This window comes from Microcaecilia unicolor, chromosome 12 (genome assembly GCF_901765095.1).
Source record: "Microcaecilia unicolor chromosome 12, aMicUni1.1, whole genome shotgun sequence".
Taxonomy (NCBI): Eukaryota; Metazoa; Chordata; class Amphibia; order Gymnophiona; family Siphonopidae; genus Microcaecilia; species Microcaecilia unicolor.
Genome location: NC_044042.1, coordinates 97,080,438 through 97,100,254, shown reverse-complemented (window position 1 = coordinate 97,100,254; position 19,817 = coordinate 97,080,438). Strand labels below are relative to the sequence as shown.

General features: G+C 47.8%; 1 protein-coding gene across 1 annotated transcript in view; it reads left to right on the top strand.

Moving 5' to 3' along the window:
- The first annotated feature begins 533 nt into the window (after nucleotides 1-533).
- Nucleotides 534-19,817, top strand: part of LOC115481747 (serine/threonine-protein kinase 17A-like) — an 89,462-nt gene continuing 70,178 nt past the window's right edge. The window contains exons 1-2 of the mRNA XM_030221118.1: nucleotides 534-1,125; nucleotides 13,960-13,964. Of these exons, the coding sequence (XP_030076978.1) occupies nucleotides 1,033-1,125; nucleotides 13,960-13,964 (98 nt within the window). The 5' untranslated portion in view covers nucleotides 534-1,032. The remainder of the gene's footprint in view (nucleotides 1,126-13,959; nucleotides 13,965-19,817) is intronic.

The window sequence follows — 19,817 nt, the reverse complement described above, 5'->3', positions numbered from 1 at the left end:
ATTGCACTAGCTATTTCAATGCCTGCAGTGTTTACCATGAAAGAGAAAGTTTTCTGGGTATAAAGATGTTGCTTTCCGAGGTGAAGAGAAGATTGCTTTAAAAGGGTAACGGAGATGCCTTACAAAGAGCAGAAGATGCACCTTAAAAGTCCGTTTAGACGCAGGTGCAAACCTTTAGTCTCTTGACATTCACAAGCCTGTGCTTCTATTAGACTCTGTGATAAGGTGTGACAATACCCTCGTATCCTCCTCGGAGATCGGATTAATGGGGGGGGGGGGTGATACGCTCCTACCCCAGTAAGATTTGGCACAAGCACCCGTGACGGTCAAAAGTGGACGCATTCCGCCTGGGACTCTTCTGGTACGGATATGGCACAGGGCTGAAAACGCAGACGCAGTGACAGCCGACGCCCTCTAGGGGGAGCCCTCGGGACGCTGTCACTCGGCCATTGGTTCCCAGGCGTCTGATGTCAGGGACTGGGGAGCTCCCAGTCACCGTGTGTTTATTAAAGGGCTCACTTTGTACTCGGAGCCACAGACGGACTGAGGCAGGGACGGGAGGAGAGGGCAGGACTCGAAAAGAAGGCGACTGGCGAGTTGTGTAGGGCTCAGATTTGGCAAAGGCTCGCCTAGATCCCCTTCCATCTAAGCAAACAGCCGTGCGATTACTCGCCGCTTGGCACCAGGGTTCTAAACGCGCATTTGGAAATTGTGCGGGCTACTGCTATTTTCCATGAACTAAGAGAGGGGGAAATAAGACGGTTACAGCTACCACCATCTAAACTGGCAGAAAGTGAGCTCGCCAATTAAAAAAGAGGGTTTTTGCATTTGTTTGGAAAGCCTAGCGAAATATTGTTTTCTGTTTTCTAATATAACTCCTTGCGGTATCTCGTGAACGAAGCTTCTTGGATCTTCGTTTCAGTTTAGGGTCCTGAGCAGTTTGTTATTTTTTCATTTTTTAACCCTTCCTTTGTGGGGAGAGAGAAAAGTATTTTCTGGATTTATTTGCCGTCAGAGCGGCGGAACGAGACGATGATGAACAGGAACGGAATGGTGACCCATATGCAGACCCGGATACGGACGGACCCCTTCAGCAGCAACTATACCCTGGTGGGCAAGGAGCTGGCAGGTAAGGACTTGGCACCGGGCCCAAACCGGGCAATGTTCTGGCACAGATGAAATACACTTAACGCCCACCACAGGTCCATATTGTAGCTCAAAATGAAACCGAACCACCCGGATTTCTGGCAGTGGCAGGGTCGAGAAATGCAAGCCCAAAATGCAAGTTAATTCTTAGAAATAAGCATCTTTGGGGTTATTAAACGTCCAGACCATTGCTTTTCTTTAAAACTAATACAAGGGAACATAACTAGAAGAAACGAGCTAGCCATTTGGACGCGGGCACAGACCCGTTCATAAGGCAATTCACTTTATTGTAATAGGGGGATGCAAGACTGGGAAATTTGCTTTCCAGGAGCAGAGATGCCGGGATTTTAGCATATTTCCGTTGTGCCAGATTGTCTGATTTTAGGAGGCTGCAAAGAGATTAAAAAAGGCACACAAATGTGTTTAAAAAAATAAGAGGGGAAATCAGCATCTGAAAATACCTTCCAGAAGCACTTCTTGGCATGCAAGTCTCAGAGGATGCTAAATGAGATGGGTTGGGGTTTTTTTTTAACTGGCTAAACGGTGTAGCCTTAAAATCAGACAAAACAATCAAGATTTGAGGTGTATTGCATTTGAACCTTGCAGGAAGGAGTGTGTATGCCTCCTGCTATGAATTGTAAGGGAAGTGTATTCATTTTGGGAATTCCTCTGGTCTGTTCCTCCTTCTCTCCATTCCCAGCAGGAATTAAAAGAGAACTTTTCAGCAAGTCCCTAAGACATGAGAGGAGAACTGATGCCACCGATCCCTGGAGATCTTTGTGCTTTAAACAACTTCTCTTTGAAGCCACAAAGGTGGCCTGAACGGGCTAGTGCATAGGGTTGCTCATAGCCAAAGAATGCAGCTGTCATCTGATCTCATGAGGCTTGAAAGACTCCTTTTCATACTTGCCTGCAGCCCCCCCCCCCCCCCCCCCCCGGAATAATCACATCTAAAACAGCTTTTATTTAGATTTCGCTCACACCTTTTACAGTAGTAGCTCAAGGTGAGTTACATTCAGGTACACTGGGCATTTCTGTGTCCCTGGAGGGCTCACAATCTAATTTTGTATCTCAAGTAATGGAGGGTTAAGTGACTTGCCCAAGATCACAAGGAGCAGCAGTGGGATTTGAACTGACCACCTCTGGATGTCAAGATGATGCTAAAGTATGTTGTGAGGGGTCTTGCAGTTGTATTCTTCAGTTGTGGGGGGGGGGGGGATTTGAGGAGCCCTGGGCCACATCCAGAGCTTGCCCAACCCATAGGCAAGACTAGGCATTGCCTAGGGAGGGCAGCAAAGAGCAGCTGCGGACAAAGCAAGACAATAGATCTTGACAGCCACAAAAACTCAAATGCAAGGTAAAGCATTGGTTAATGGTTCTTTGGGAAGGATTCTTGGGTGATGCATACTTTGGCATACTTTTCGGATAGAACCATATTTCTTTTAGTAAATGAACAATCTGCTCATTTGAGTTTTATTTATTTATTAGGATTTATTTACCACCTTTTTGAAGGAATTCACTCAAGGTGGTGTACAGTAAGAATAGATCAAACATGAGCAATAGGCAATTACAGCAGTAAAAATATTCAAAAACAATACAAAGTATGGCTTAGTAGACTACTTACAATGTCAACACAATACATAATAGAACATTTTAAGTGATAGCGAAGGGTAAAGCAAAGATGTAACATATAGAAGGGTAAGAAAGTAGGAAGCGTTAGAAAGTAAGGTGATTGATTTAAAGAAAGTTGCACATGAGGTCAGAGAAATGGTTAAATGTTATCTCAGCGAGTTCTACTATGATTAGAGTGAATAACGTAGATTATCAATTGTCCTCTACAGTCAATATTTTAGGAATCCTGGTTGATAAGATGCTCTTATTAGAACCCCAAGTAAACCAACTCATTCAAAAAGAAAAAAACCTTCTCGTTAATGCTCAAGTTGCGACATATTGGTAAGCTTTTTAAGCAGGACCAATTCCGATTAGTGGTTCAAGCGTTATCATCATCACAGGCTGATTATAATAAATTTAATTTATTTAGGGTGTTCAATATAGAGAAAGTTTCAAATAATGCAAAACGCTTCAGTTCAATTGATTATTTTCACTGCCGAGGATTAGTTGAATTCTGCCTTTTTACCAAGAGGGAAGAATCAAGTTGAAAAATGTTTTGTATTCTTTCATAAACTTTTATAGGGTGGTTCACCAGCAGCATATATGTATATTCATTTCCATTTTGTACGGCCTGAGCTCCCCAGCGATATACAATTAATTTTGGATTATCTAATCTTTCAAAGATTAACAAAACTTTTCTGTTTTGTAAAATGCTTTTTGATTAAATGTGTGTATTTACTATCCCCCCCCCTCCCATTTACTAAGCTGCATAGCAATGCCGACATAGCCCGTTCAAAGTGAATGGGCTGTGTCGGCATTAGCGTACGGCAGTAAACGGGGGGGGGGGGGGGGGGGAGGTATATTTGTTAATTCCTGGAAATGTTCTAACTCTTTTATTGTGATCCACTTAGAACTTTGCAGTATTAGCGGAATAGAAATGTTAATGTTTTGTTAAAATCATGGGGGGAAGGGCTGCAGGCTAGAGGCCTAAAAATTAAGCAAGGGCCTGGTGGTAAGGCTGAAAGTGTGTCTACTGCCTCCCACTGGCTCTGCTCACATCCCAATAGCAAAGCAGATTCACTTGGGGGGCGTCTTTTACTAAGGCACACCCATAGGAATACATTGGCATCTCTAAAATTTTGCACGCACTAAAAACGTGAGCGTGCCTTAGTAAAAGACCCCCTTGGTCAGTTGAATACTTGCAGCCTGGGATGGTTTTGTATCCCCTATAGTGTGGAGGGAGTTGGCCTCCTCTTCCTGAAAATAAAGGCAGGAAAGCAAATAAAATTTTTTCCACTTCTGTCCAACTGTTTGTTCAGCAAAAGCGAGACAAGGTGTGGTCTAGTGGCCTCCTGGGATGCAAGTTCAGTTTATATCACCGAATCTTAGGTATGGTCGTGGGTGAATCAGGTTTTCCCTCCACATCATTCGTAATCCCTTCCAGCTTTACCATCAGCTTTGGGCAAATTGCTTTTATCTCCCCCCATCAGTCTTGAAGGCCAGTCAGTATCTTTACTTCTGCCTCAGTTTACCCATATGTAATTGAGTATAATGCCTGAGGGACCTGGGTTTGTATCCCCGCTTTGCTCTTTCATTCCTCCAGTTGGCCAGGCATGCTGTGGAGGTAATGTTCACAACACATGGAGGGGACAGGAGTCACAGTGACACCTAGTGGCTAGGCTCAAGGTCCACAATTGCAGTGTTCTAGAAGGCGTCCTGATGCATGGCTCCAGCCCATAGACTAAAGTGAACTGGGAGGGGATATAAAATGGGGAGAAAGGTAGTAAAGATTTGAAGCTTCATGGTGCTAGATCCAAGCCATCATTCCAGTCAAGCTGGAAGCCTAAAGAAGCCGAAGGAATTTGCTAGATCACAATTTTAAAAAAAGAACATTATGATTGGCTGAAAGCTGTTACTAGAAGTGTGCTGCTACACTGTCCATCCCTGAGATGGCTGCATGCAGGGGCGTAGCTATGGGGGGCCATGGGGGCCTGGGCCCCTGCAAATTTCATCCAGAACCCTGGTTTGGCTAGCGAGGGTCCCCAACCTCTGCCAGCCGAAGCCTTCATCAGCGCGGTCTCGCGTTCGCTGCCTGCCCCCTACTCTTCTTTCTTCTTGCTCCTCTTGTGCACGCTGTGCAAGAAGAAAAAAAAGCAGGGGGCAGGCAGCGAACGCGGCTGCACTGGAGACCGCTCAGCGTCAGCGTACACAGGAGGAGCAAGAAGAAAGAAGAGCAGAGGGCAGGCGGCTGCGCTGGAAGGCGGCTTTGGCTGGGGGGGTTGGGGACCCCTGCCACAAAGGCATTTGTTTGTGAGGGGGTGAGGCGAGGCATGGCAGTGGGGGGGGGGGCGGCACTCAAAATGTGCCCCCAATCTCGGGCTCTGGCTCCCTCCTACCGTGAGGTCTGGCTATGCCCCTGGCTGCATGGGTAATTAGATTCCTACAGTCATGAAATTCAGGATACATACCCAAGGTCAGAGTATGCCTGTCCAGATGGTATAAATGAGGGGAGAGGATGGGGAGTTAGGGTACTTATAAGGAGCTTCACGATTATAGAAAAATAAACTCTGTTATAGGGAGTGAGCTCGTGCAGAATGATTCGTGCTGTTTTAATACTTGAGGTTCACCTCATATGTCCAAAAGCTGCTAATGACACTTCATTCAGTAGTCTCCTGGCTCAAAAGTAGTTTAGTCTATTTTTATATAGCAGCTTTGCTTTCTGGGATGATGGTGAGGAAGGAAGGTGGCTTTACTTCTATTCTATGAAATACTGCCATGAAAAGAAACAGAAAGAGACCGACACTGATGGAAGGAGAATAAGGATGGAGGAGAAGCAGAGAGATGAAATTAAAACTGGATGAGTAGGAAGGAGAAACTGAATTATTATATTATAGTGCAAATAAACAGAGGCCTGTCTGGGCTCACATCTGACTCAGCTTTGCAATTCTCAGTCTTTTTAAATTGCACATCTGGAAGTCAGCTCCTTAGGGCAGGGACCATCTCGCTCATCTCTGCGGGGGGGGGGGGGGGGGACCTGAACGAGACATGGAAATAGCAGGCTTCAGTGTGTCTTCTGATGAGCACAGCTAGTGAACAGTGAGACCATGGTCCGGTGGTCTGTTAGGGATGAGAAGTGATAGGTGCCCCGATTGAATGCATGAAGATAACTGAGCATGTGTTTCCCTGTACAGATGGGGAAATCCCAGACTTTTGGTCAGTCTCTTGCTAAAAAAAGGATGGAGTAGAGTGGCAAGGACTTGAGACACATCAGGTTACATGAAAATCTCCCCCACCCACCTCCCATTAAACTGCACACTGATGGTTCTTTTTCAGTTTGCTGAGAACTCCTGGGGGGGTTTGTTTGTTTGTTTGTTTTTGGCTTGGTTTTGTTTGCTTTGATTCCAGCTGCTTTTTTGCTGCTCTGGGCGACTGCCTAGTCTGTCTACTGGTTAAGCCAGCCCTGGAGCTGGGCATTTCACGTGCCAGTTAAGCAGACACCCAGTGGACTTGTGCCCATATTATAGATTACAATTCCTAAATTCAGATGGTCTCGGTCTGGTTCGCTGTGTTGTTTCTTGGGTAATATTTTTGTGCTTTACTGCCGGAGGGTAAAGAGTTAATCTGCTGGAGGGGGGGACTGGGGGGAGTTCTTTCTAAGCTTCTCTTTTGCCAGACAGCAGCAACCCTGTAAGTTGTCATGGAAGCTTTCCACCGTGACCTTGGCAGGGAGCCAAGATGGTGCTGTCTTCCTGTCTGGAGAATGGAATTTAGAGAAGAAAAAAAGAACCCCTTCCCCCAATTCTGGTCTCAACTCATTCCACAAATTCCAGGCAAAATCCATCTCGCATATCCCATGATCTACTGCAAGGGTCCTGAAAGACCTCTGTGAGAGGTTAGACAGACAGGATTAGAGCCCAAGATTTAAAGAATGACAGTGTATTAAATGAACCCTTTCAAAGCCTCTTCCACTATTGCCACTTTGTCACCTAGGGGCAGGGGCGTAGCTACGGGGGGGCCAAGGTGGCCTGGGCCCCTGCAAATTTCATCCAGGCCCCTGGTTTGGCTGGCGGGGGTCCCCAGCCCCCACCAGTCGAAGTCTTCTTCAGCACGGTCTCTGGCGCAGCCGCGTTCGCAGCAAGAAGAAAGAAGAGCAGGGGGCAGGCAGCGAACGTGGCTGCGTCAGAGACTGCGCTGAAGAAGGCTTCGGCTGGTGGGGGACTACCCCAGCAAAGGTATTTGTTTGTGAGGGGGCGAGGCGGGGGGGGGGGCGAGGAGGAGAGGCAGCACTCAAAATGTGCCCCCAACCTCGGGCTCTGGCCCCCTCCCACTATGAGGTCTGGCTACGCCCCTGGGGCCCTTTTAATAAGGCGCAGTAGGGCTGACGCGCGTATAGCGTGAGACAAATCGGCACTATCACTGGGCTAGTGTATGTGCAGGGCAGTAATACCGAGTTTGGCAAATGCCGAATCCCATGGCAGAAAATAATTTTCTAGCATGGGGGGAGGGTGGCGTTCGTGGCGGTAATCAGCGGTTGGCGAATGCTGCATGGTTACCACGCAAGCCCTTACCGCTAGGTCAAGGGGTGGTGATAAGGGCTCAAACTGTAAATAGGCAAGCACTAGCTTTACTTTCAGCGCACATCCATTTCCCAGCCCATTAAAAAAGCCCTTTTTCCTAGCCGCTGTGAAAAAAAAAAGACCCAGCTTGTGCCTAAAAGACATGCCCACTTTTTACCGCAGCTTAGGAAAAGGACCACTAGGTATATACCAGGAACCAGGGGCGTAGCTAGGTGGGGCCACTGGGACACGGGCCCCCACAGATTTAGCCCTGGCCCCCTCTACTTTCAACCCCTCCCTGCCGCTGACCCTCCCACGCCACTTTTGACCCCCCCTCCGTCGTCGACCCTCCCCCGCCACGAGATTATTATTATTTGTAGCATTTGTATCCCACATTTTCCCACCAATTTGCAGATACCTTTGCTGGCGGGGGTCCCCAATCCCCGCCAGCCAAAGTCTTCTTCAGCACCGGTCGCGTTCGCTGATCTGTTTCTGTGAGTCCCTCGCCAGCAAAGGTACCTGGCAGTGGCGACGGGGAGGGTCAGCGGCGGGAGGGGGGGTTCGAAGTGGCGGGGAGGGGTGGCACCACGGCAGCGGCAGAGGTCGAAAGTGGCGGGGGATCGGCGGTGAGCTAAACTGTGCCCCCCCCCCCACCTCGGGCCCTGGACCCCCCTTCCGCCGAGGTCTGGCTACACCCCTGCCAGGAACACTTTTCAGTGTTCTTTTTTGTGTTTAAATTGATTATAAACCGCCTTGGTATTCAGGGCAGGAAAGGTGGTAAATCAAGATTCCTAATAAGCCTTATTTTTTTGGCCTGTTTGTATGACTTTGAGGGAGCCAAGGGACAGATTCTCAAATACTTCAATGAGAAAATCGTACAACTGCGACTCAAAATACCAGTCAGTACCACCAATTACGCCGAACTCCTTGACTGCCTAGATCCAGACCCTGGTGTATACCCAGTAGACAGAACCTGGACCAACTTCGAGATACTAACGGAGGATCTCATCTCCCAAATGCTCAAAAGATTCGCCAAATCTCATTGCAAATTAGACATTTGCCCGAACAACCTTATGACATCTGCCCCTCAACAATTTATAATAGACCTTACGAATCACGTGAACTATATGCTACAAACTGGACTCTTCCCGAAGGAGAAAGGAAACATTCTACTCACCCCCGTACCCAAAGACGCAAAGAAGAGTGCTAGTGAACTAACCAACTACAGGCCAGTAGCATCCATTCCCTTAATAACCAAACTAACAGAAGGGATGGTAACCAAACAACTCACAAACTACTTAAACAAATTCTCAATACTGCACGACTCCCAGTCAGGATTCCGGTCTAACCACAGTACGGAAACGGTACTAGTTACTCTCATGAATAAATTTAAACAATTTATTGCAGCTGGCAAGAATATACTACTTTTACAATTTGATATGTCTAGCGCCTTCGATATGGTTGATCATGGAATACTACTACATATCCTCGAGTACTTCGGAATTGGAGGCAACGTTCTCAATTGGTTCAAGGGGTTCCCAACCACACGATCATACCAAGTGTCATCTAATTCGACTACATCAGCTACATGGATACCTGAATGCGGAGTTCCACAGGGATCCCCCTCTCACCGACCTTATTCAACTTAATGATGATACCCTTGGCCAAACTACTATCAAACCAAAACCTCAACCCATACATATACGCAGATGACGTAACGATCTACATCCCATTTAAACAAGATTTAAAGGAAATTTCCAATGACACCAACCAAAGTCTAAATATCATGCATACATGGGCGGATGCATTTCAGCTGAAACTCAATGCAGAAAAAACCCAATGCCTAATACTCACCTCGCAACATAACACGAACAAATTCACCACCATTAACACACCAAAACTGAATCTACCAATCTCGGACACCCCAAAAATTCTTGGAGTTACCATCGATCGACACCTAACACTTGAGAGTCACACGAAAAACACAACCAAGAAGATGTTCTACTCAATGTGGAAAATACAAAGAGTAAGACCTTTCTTTCCAAGGACTGTCTTCTGCAACCTGGTACAATCAATGGCACTCAGTCATCTAGACTACTGCAACGCACTCTACGCCGGCTGCAAAGAGCAAATAATCAAGAAGCTTCAGACAGCTCAGAACACTGCAGCCAGACTCATATGCGGTAAAACAAAATATGAAAGTGCTAAACCCCTATGAGAAAAGCTACACTGGCTCCCACTTAGAGAACGCATCACGTTCAAAATATGCACCCTAGTTCACAAAATCATTCACGGAGACACCCCAGCTTACATGTCAGACCTGATAGACTTACCATCCAGGAATGCTAAAAAATCATCCCTCACACATTCCTCAATCTTCACTTCCCCAACTGTAAAGGTCTAAAATACACACTAACGCATGCGTCAACCTTTTCCTACATGAGCACACAATTCTGGAACGCGCTCCCACGCAACTTAAAAACGATCTTTGAACTACCGAACTTCCGCAAACTACTGAAGACCCATCTCTTTAACAAGGCATATCACAAAGATCAACAAATGTGAACTCCTATACATATATCCAGTACTGTCTTATATTATTTGCTTGTCAAACTACTACCATGTTGTATCATTATCATGTTACCCAAGATCCTTCTGTTATACTAAATGTATATTTTCTTATGTATCTTCACTACTCATGATGTATTGTAAGCCACATTGAGCCTGCAAAGAGGTGGGAAAATGTGGGATACAAATGCAATAAATAAATAAATAATTCACACCCTGGGATGGAAGCGCTGGAACAGGAGGTCACATGAGACCGGGGGAAGTTGGAGACTTCGAAGTAAGCATGAGAAAATATTTCTTCCCAGGAAGGATAGCAGAGGCCTCCCAGGAGTAAAACTAGTGAAAGAATTCGGGAAAGCCTGGGAGAAGCATAAAGGGGAAAAGGTTCAGTAAATCGCACCAAAAAAAAAATGATGTGTTGCGCAGTATTCTATAAAGGGTATCCATACTTTACAGAATAGCGCCTAAGTGTCTAGTCCGCGCCTAACTCGAGTCACCTGCATTTATGTTTGCCGAAAGCAGGTAGATATGCCTGCGCCTAAATCATGCCCAGATTGGGTGTATTGTATAAGAGTGCGTGCAATTAAAAAACTGCGCATCTTAAGATTTACATGCGGATCATTATAGACTATGATCCATGTGTAAATCCCAATTAAGGCCAATTAACACCAATAATTGGTTAGCAGCCAATTATTGGTACTAATTTTATTTATTTGTTACATTTGTATCCCACATTTGCCCACCTATTTGCAGGGTCAATGTGGCTTACATAGTGCCGGAGATGCGATTGCAGACTCTGGTGTAGACAAATACAGAGTAATTGACTCATCATTTAAGTTGCACATACAAATCAGCAATGGAAAGGGTAAGCGCAGGGGGGCAAGATTCCCCAGGCCTAACCTCCAAGGGGGGGGGGGGCTGGTGCCAGAAGGTTCTGCTCCCTCTGTTTGCCTGTCCCCTTCTCCTGTGTGTTGGGACCCGGGTGATTGCGTTAACTCGATAACCCATGATTCGAAGCGCCAGACTGCTACTAAACAACCTACATTGGCTCCCAATCAAGCAACAAGTCATCTTCAAACTCTGCACCTGGGCTTACAGGATTATTTATGTCTTAGCCCCAGAATACACGATCAGCTTCCTGGAATTGGCCAACCGTAATGCTCAGGGCCAGCCCAAGGCAAGATGCCATCTGAGGCAGAGCTATGATGTTGCCCCCCCCCCCCCCCCAGGCCGAGATGCCGCTCTCCACCCCATGCTGAGATGCTGCCCCCCTTCCTACCTCCAGCCCGTTCACGGCGTTTATCTCGTCACAACATGTTGCAAACCCAGCAGCGATTCCTGCTTACTTTATTTATTTTTTGTCTATTAGATTGTAAGCTCTTTGAGCAGGGACTGTCTTTCTTCTATGTTTGTGCAGCGCTGCGTATGCCTTGTAGCGCTATAGAAATGCTAAATAGTAGTAGTAGTAGTACTCTGTCCTGCTGCCGGCACCCACCTAAGTCATGACCCCTGTCATGGGTTTGGTGACCAATTTGGATTCCCATCCTATAGTTTGGGAAGTTCTGATCTACAGGTTCTCAACCCAGACCTCAGTCAGTCAAGTTTTCAGAATATCTGCAATGAATCCTTGTGAAAATCCTGAAAAGCAGTCTGGGATTAGAGCCACTGCTCTGTCTTAAGTGCATAAGTGTTGCCATACTGGGACAGATTGAAGGTCCTTCAAGCACAGTATCCTGTTTCCATCAGTGGCCAATCTAGGTCACAAGTACTTGGCAAGATCCCAAAACAGTACAATACATTTTTTGCTGCTTATCCCAGAAATAAGCAGTGGATTTTCCCAAGTCTTATGGCTTATGTTCTTTTAGGAAGATATCCAAACCCTTTTTAAACCCCGCTAGGCTAACTGCTTTTACCACATTCTCTGTCAACAAATTCCAGAGTTTAATTCAATGCAGAAATATTTTCTTTGATTTATTTTAAATTTACTACTTTGTAGCTTCATTGCATGCACCCTAGTCCTAGTGTTTTTTGAAAGAGTAAACAAGCGACTCACGTCTACCTGTTCCACTACAAGAGGAGCAGCAGTAACTAGGGAGGAGCGGTTTTCATCGATTTTCATATGAAAAACTAGTGTATTGAATTAAGAGCTCTTTATCTGGGAACAGCATTGCTTTAATGCCCCTCCTTACCAGCTAACTAGGATTAGTCACTTCAGTACTGGAACAGGGTATATTCCTTTTGATAAACCACATTCATTGCTGGCTGACCACAGCAATGTAAAAAATGTTACCTTAATGTGAAAAAGACAAACAGAGAACGAATATTTGCTTTCTGTATGCACCGACTTTCATGATAACTTTTGTGCAATAATCTTGAGGCAGGGGAGATCTGAAATGGATTGAGCAGCCTGAATTCAGCAGATCTAACTCCTGAAGGTGATCTTGGTACTTTGGTGAGGCAGCTCTCTATTTGCTCTCTTGTCTAGGACTTTTGGACCAAGTGGCGGTTAAATGAGGCAAATGAGGAGATTAATGTTAAGCAGGGTGGGGATAGCCGCCCAGCCAAAGCGACTGGAGCACAGTTGAGACACTCAGGGCCAGATGATCAAAATTAAATGCGGGTGCTAGAGACCACTAGCGCCCTCATTGACACAGCACCCATGATCAAAGGCTGTCCAGTGCCAGAGCGCAAGAACACCACAGAACTCATTTAAATGATATATAAATGAACTCTGCAGTATTCCACCCCTATGATCAGAGCATAGTGCTTTGATCATAGGGGCAGAATAGTGCCTTAATCCTACACCAGCTCAGAGATGGTGTTAGGGTTAAGGCTCTGTTCCCACCCCCACACCCCCTCCCTTCAGATAGGCAGTCCGGGCTGTCACCATGTCCTTGGGGGTCCATTGGACCCCTGGACACCCGCCATCGAGCTGCTCCCCCCAGTGACATAGGGGTGGAGGTCCAGTGGACCTCCAGCCCCCTGACACCCCCCCAGCATGAGGGCATGTGGGGCTGGAGGTCCAATTGATATCCTGCCCCCTACCCCCACACCAAAACAAAATCCCTGGTGGCCCAAGTGGGCTGCCAAAACCACCCCCACCTGCCTTGGTGGTCTAGCAGTCTCCACCCCAGGGGCGTAGCCAGTATGGGGCCACGGGGGCCTGGGCCCCCATAGATTTGCCCCTGGACCCTCCTGCCAACGACCCAATGACCCCTCCTCCCGCCGCCTACCTTTGCTGGCGGGGGACCCCAACCCCCGCCAGCCGAGCCAAGGGCCTCTTCTTCCCAATCCCGTGCAAGGCTTCGTTCTAGTTTGATGTCCTGCACGAAGTAACCTGTTCCGGGGCAGAGAAGAAGCATGGAACAACGGAGGACAGGCGTGCACCCGGGGCGGACCGCACCCACTGCCCCCCCCCCCCCCCCCCCAGGAACGCCACTGTGTAAATTATAGGAGGTTTGCAACTGGTTTTCTACAGCTCTGGCAGTAAATGCAACATCCCTATAGCAGGACTGGATTTCCTGTTAGGCAAATTAGATCATAGGAAGGAGCTGCACAGGATGCTGTGTATTTTAAAAAGCAGCTTCCCTACTCCATTTTAACACTATAAACAGACCATAATAATAGATGGGAATCTTGGTAAGTGAAGTGGGCCCTGCATTTTGCCATGGGGCAGACAGTCTACTTCTGTCAGTAGGGAAAGGAGGCATGAGATCTTGTACTTAGGGGTACATGACCCACAAATCCAGCCCTGCCTGCTGGCTGAGGAACTTATGCAAAGGAAATTATTTGAAACAATTCAAACATGTAATTTTCTAGTTATGGTCGGTCTTTGGTAGTACATAGCCATCATCACTGGATGCTCCATCCGTCTCTGGATATCTGCCCCTGGTCACTGATGTTTGGGAGGCTCTCGCTTGAACAGAACAGGGGCGTAGCCAGACCGCGTGGCAGGAGGGGGCTAGAGCATGAGGTGGGGTGGGCATATTTTGGTCTGCCGCCACCTCGCCACTCCCCGCCACTCAATACCTTGGCTGGCGGTGGTCCCCAACCCCAACCAGCTGAAGCCTTCATCTAGGGCCGGTCTCGATGCCGCCATGTTGCCTGCCCTGCTTGCTCTTCCCTTCACGTCCTGCACGCTGGGTATTTCCCTGTCCCTGGAAGGCTTACAATCTAAGTTCGTACCTGAGGCAACAGAGGGTTAAGTGACTTGCCCAAGATCACAAAGAGCAGCAGTGGGATTTGAATGGCCACCTCTGGATGTCAAGACCAGTGCTCTAACCACTAGGCCAGTCCTTAGCAAGATATGGCCTCCAAAACTGAGCACAATACTCTAATGTTATGGTGCCAGGGGTGGGGATGGATTTGCCAAATTAGAAGATGTTGGAGGTGGAACCCCTAGATTTTCTTCCATGAGAATTTTAAAATCAAGGAAGGCCAAAACTATCCATGTGTTCTCATCCCTGACACTTCAAATTGCTCTCTTCATGTTTTAGATGGTGCACCCAGGCCTATAGTATTCTCACAGCTAACTTATCAAATCCAACCCAGATCTCTACTCCTACAGCCGACTCTGTAATCCTAAAAAGACATTTGAACTACAAATCCCAAAATGCAGTCGGGTACTGACTAGACCAGGCCTGGCTCTTTCTGTTGACCAGAGCCATCTGCTAACCCTCCTCCAGCTTCATGGTCGGCTAGACAAAAGCAATCCTAAGAGGGGATGTGGTTTGGTTTTTGTAGAACCAGCATGAAAAGGGGGGGGGGAGGAGGGAATGTGCCAGATGAATGAGCTCTGTGTGGTCCCATCCTCTCCACCTCTGGTAGGCTCACACTGCTAGCAAGAGCCAGCTGGGCCTGTTGTGGTGCTAATTTGTCTTCTAAGTGGTTTCCGGACATGAGAAATAAAAGCCTGAGAGAAGTAGGCCAGCTTCCTGCTTGTCACTTCTCAGCAAAGCCCCCCCCCCCCCCCCCCCCCCCCAAAAAAAAAAAAAGTTACTGCTGCAGGATAATATGTAGAGCCCAACAGTCTGGCCCATGCAGCATGCCACTGGTGGTGGGGGGAGAGGGTGAGTTGGTGAACTGATGGAAATGTGCATTTATTACCCTCATACCCAGAAAAGCAGGGTAAAGTCATGCAAAACATACTATAGTTGGGTTGAAAATGCTTTCCTATGCTAGTTCCTCTCTCCCATAATATGATGGCAGAAAGGAATCCAATGGAGGAAAGCAGCCTGTGCTTAGTGTCTGTCTTGTGATAAATGTCACTCTTTAGAAGCCTGTGTGTGGGCTCCCTGTGGCATCCGGCTTCAATCTGTGCCAAGTGTACATTGTTTGCCAAAGTCACCAAGTTCCCTTAGAGAGCATATTTCAGCAAACAACAGAGCTGTCTTTTTCTGATCCCGAGCACAGCCGTCCCATTTCACTGTGCAGACACCGAGCCTGATAAAACTGAGTGTTAACTGGTACGCGTAGCCACTATGGAGAGGGAGTAGTTGAGCAGAAAGAAAGGATGCACAGCACGGACGTTATGTGAAGGGAATTGCAGAAAGAGATAAGCAGGCATTACCAGACAGGGCCATTTTTCCAGCGAGCTTCTTCTGGCCACTGATGGAAAGAAACAGATAGCCAGGGAAATGGACAAGTCTGAGTGGCTAGGCCCTAACTAGCTAAGCTCGAACATTCAGCGCTAAACCAGCAAAGTTGAGCAGTTAAGATAGACCACAGGCCTATCTGTAACCGCCATTAGCTAGTGCTGAATATTCACTTAGCCGGTTAAGTTGCCACGGCCAAAACTGAAACTGGATTAGTCAGTGTCGGTCACCGGATACAGCCCGGCATTGAACATCTAGGGTTGGCAGCTAATTACGCTGCCTGCCACCAGCTGAACATCAGGGAGAGAGTGTTTTTCCCATTTCAGATTGGAAATGACACTGTATGACTGACACTGTGTTCACATAATTTATTCCTATCTGTTCTCATTTTTGGTTGGATTGGCTGTAGTGGAAAAGGGTTTTTCTAAGTAAGCCATTTTGTGTAATGGGGAGGATAGGAGTTAGCAGCCCAGAAATTCTTGCTCTTCGAGTTCCCAGACTTCATTATATTGTAGCGAGAGATTCAAAGACCTCTCCTGCTTCTAACAACTTCACATCTTCCTCTTAAGAGCTCCCAAATATTGGCCTAGAAGCAGTGGCGTTCCTTGGTCATCTGCCACCCGGGGCAAATCGCCACTGCGCACCCCCAGTGCAACGTCATCCATCTCCCCGGGTGCAGCACGACCCCCCCCCCCCCCCCCCCAGGTGCAGCGTCATTGTCCCCCTGGTGCATCACCGTCCCCCAGTGGCGTAGCCAGAAAGTGATTTTTGGGTGGGCCAGCAGGTTGGATGGGTGGGCACCCAAGTTCTGTCCCTACCCCATTCCATGCTGGACCTCTACCTTACTCCCCACATGGTCCACATCTCTCTCCTTTCCCTTCAGCCATCCCCAATCCCCTGCATATCCAGCACCTATCCCAGCCCCCCTTCTACATGTCCAGCACCTCACCTCCCCTTTCCCGCCAACCCCCTGCCCGCATATGCAGCTCCTCTCCCCTTCCCCCCTGCAAATCCAGCACTTCTCCATCTCCCCTTCCATGCAACCTCCCCCCTGCAAGTCCAGTGCCTCCTCACCTCACAGTCTCCGTGTCCTACCCCCGCTGCAGCGCTTGCAATTTCCTATCATCAGTGCTGCCTGACACAGCTGAGAGACGCGGCACGACGTCCTGCTCCGGGGCCTTCCCTCTGCCGCGCTAATTCAACTTCCTGTTTACGCAGGGCAGAACGCATGTGGCAGAGGGAAGGTCCCAGAGTAGGACATCACGCTGCGTCTGTCAGCTGTGGCAGCGCGCCAACGATAGCAACTTGCAAGCGCTGCCGCGGGGGTGGAAAACGGAGACTGTGAGGTGAGGAGGCAGCGTCGATAGCATTAAAGGGAAGCGCTACAAAGGGGGTGGGAGAGGGTGTGAGGAGACACGTCGGTGACGGAGGTGTTGGGAGTCTTCTCTGGATGGGCCTGAGCCCAAACTGGGTGGGCCTGGGCCCATTCAGGCCCACCCGTAGCTATGCCCCTGCCGCCCCCCCCCCCCCCCCCCCGGCACATCACCTCCAAGCTCCCCCACCCCCGGGTGCACTCTTCTTACCTGCTGGGGTGCTGGGAGTAGTCACACGGCTGTCTGCTCCACTAGTTCCCTGCTCCCTCTGCCCCGAACAGGAAGTAACAGCAGAGGGAGCAGGGAACCAGCGGAACAGACAGACATGTGGCTGCTCCCTACACCCCTCCTGCAGCTTGACCCGGTGCGGATCGCCCCCACCGCCCCGCCCTTGGTACGCCATTGCCTAGAAGCAGGGCCGGTCTTAGGCAGGGGCGATCGCACAGGGCCCCGCGCTCCTAGAGACCCCACATCTCTGGCACGTCTATCCTCCTGTCTCGAAACACCTCCACGCTCCGTAACTTAATGTGCATCCACATTTCAGTAGAGAGCATTAGGCAGCGGCAGCGATTTTCATATCCCATCAGTTGCGAAGCCCAGAGCATCCTCACTGCTGTGTCCTGCCCCCTTTGATGTCACTTCCTGCTTCCACAAAGGCAGAATGCAGCAGTGAGGAGGCTCTGGGCTTGGCAGCTGATGGGATATGAAAATCGCTGCCACTGTTGTCTGGTGATCTCTACTGGAACGTGGTGGATGTACATCAAGGTATGGAGTGATGTGGGGTTCCGAGAGCTCTAAACCTCCTTTTAAACTCTGATAAGTTATGGCTTATGGTGGGGGGCGGGCAGGCGTGCGGGCATAGGGGGTGGGTGGCCCACTGAACTGGTCTGCACAGGGCCCTGCAATTGCTAAGACGGGCTCTGCATAGAAGATACCCTGCTCCCTACAGGAGTGGAGAAGTAGCCTAATGGTTAGTGCAGTGAGCTGAGAACCTGGAGAGCTGGGTTCAATCCCCACTGCAGCTCCTTGTGACCCTGGGTAAGTCACTTAACCATCCATTGCCCCAGGTACAAAAACAGATTGTGAGACCACTAGGGACAGAGAAAATACCTATATAGAATATGTAAACCACTTTGGTTGTACTACAGAAAGGTGGTATATCAAGTCCATAACCCTCTACTCTCTTATCACTGGTTATAAAAGCAGAATAAACTTCACCAAACAGGAGAAGGTTACTTATCTTCCCTCACCCGTAACTGTCTTGTCTGTCTGTATTATTTAGATTGTAAGTTCTTTTGAGCAGGGACTGTCTCTTTGTATCAGGTGTTCAGCGCTGCGTGCGTTTGGTAGCGCTATACAAATGCTAATAATAATAATATTTAATTTCTTACATACTGCTGCAAGCTATTGAAGCAGTGTACATTCAGGTACAGTAAGCATTTTTCTGTCCCTGAAGGGCTCACACAGAGGCAACAGAGGGTTAAGTGACTTTCCCCCGACGATCACAAGGAACAGCAGCAGTGGTGTTTGATCCTGGCTCTGGTGCTTCTCAGCACTATGATCTGTGCTTAGGCTGTTCCTCCAACTCCTATCAAGGCACAGTCATGATGCACATTTGAGCTGTTGCCATTAGGATATAAAAATGCCTCCTGTTTGCTTATTTTTGGCTTCTGATTTCTCCTTTTTCTTCCCTCTCATTTGAAAATAAAATAACCACATGCAATGTCTTGGGCAGAATTTGTAATTGCAAAGAGCTTGTGTTTGCTTTCCAGAAGTGCAAAGCACATGACACACACGCTCTACCAAACCTAAGGAAGGAAACCTAACCTGCTGTCCTAAAGGACCTCTTTATATGTCAGCCATGTTTGTTAGTCATACTTGACATTTTCATATATATATATATATATTTTTTTTTTTTTTAATTTAGATTTTGCTCACACCTTTTTCAGTAGTAGCTAAAGGTGAGTTACATTCAGGTACAGTTCTCAGCCCTTATATTCTAGTAAATGGTAGATGCAGTGTGGTTTTACTAGCAAAAAAGGTGCCGGTACTCAAATGCTAGGCTACCCTTCAGGGGTGAGGTGATCACTGATGGACCCATCCCACAATAGCCAGGCCCCTTGCAACCAGTCACAGAATCTATGACAAGGCAGAATTGGTGTGTAGAGCTTGAGCTCTTTCATTAAAACTTGGGGTCCATGGGTCAGTTTTATCAGAGGGTGGAAAAGGCGCCGGTACTCAGTACCCCCTCAAAAAAAGCCCTGGGTAGATGAGTGTTTGGGGCATGTCAGATTCAGTCAACTCATACTATGAATCAGATCCTTGGTGAATGCTGCCTGCCAAAAAAATCTCATGTGTTCACAGTAAAATGACCTTAAATAAGGTCATTGGTAACCTGGAAAATACAGAGTAGATGGGTAGGAAGACACACTTTTTCTGTCTAGAATTTGGCAGTTTCAGGCCTTCTCCATTTTGTTGGAGTTGGCAACATGTTCATCACTTGAAATTTTGTGTAACGTATTAAACGTAGGTGTAGACTAAAAGATAGGAACACATATTGGCTATTCCATAGCATTTTAGGTGTCCTGTGCAAGGAGCTTTGTTTCTCAGAAAATCCACAGAATGTATCCCACTTTTGACAGGAGGAAGCAGGGTCTAGGTCAGTTCCCATCTGGACAATTCCCACCCATAACCCCCAAAATACAAAAACACACTAGGACAAGTGATCTTCCTCCCTTTCCTCTTCCAGATTGTTGGGGGGGGGGGAGGGGCAGTACCCCCCACCTTCAACATTATCTTTTACACATCACTTTCCTCTTCCAGACATGCAGTTCATGTTGGAGGGCAATGACCCCCCACCCCAACACACACACCCAAACTAGGTTTCAACCTAATTCATGTTTAATCTGGGATCTAAATGTCATAAATAAATAGATAAATACAAACTGCAGTCCATGTGGGAGGGCAGT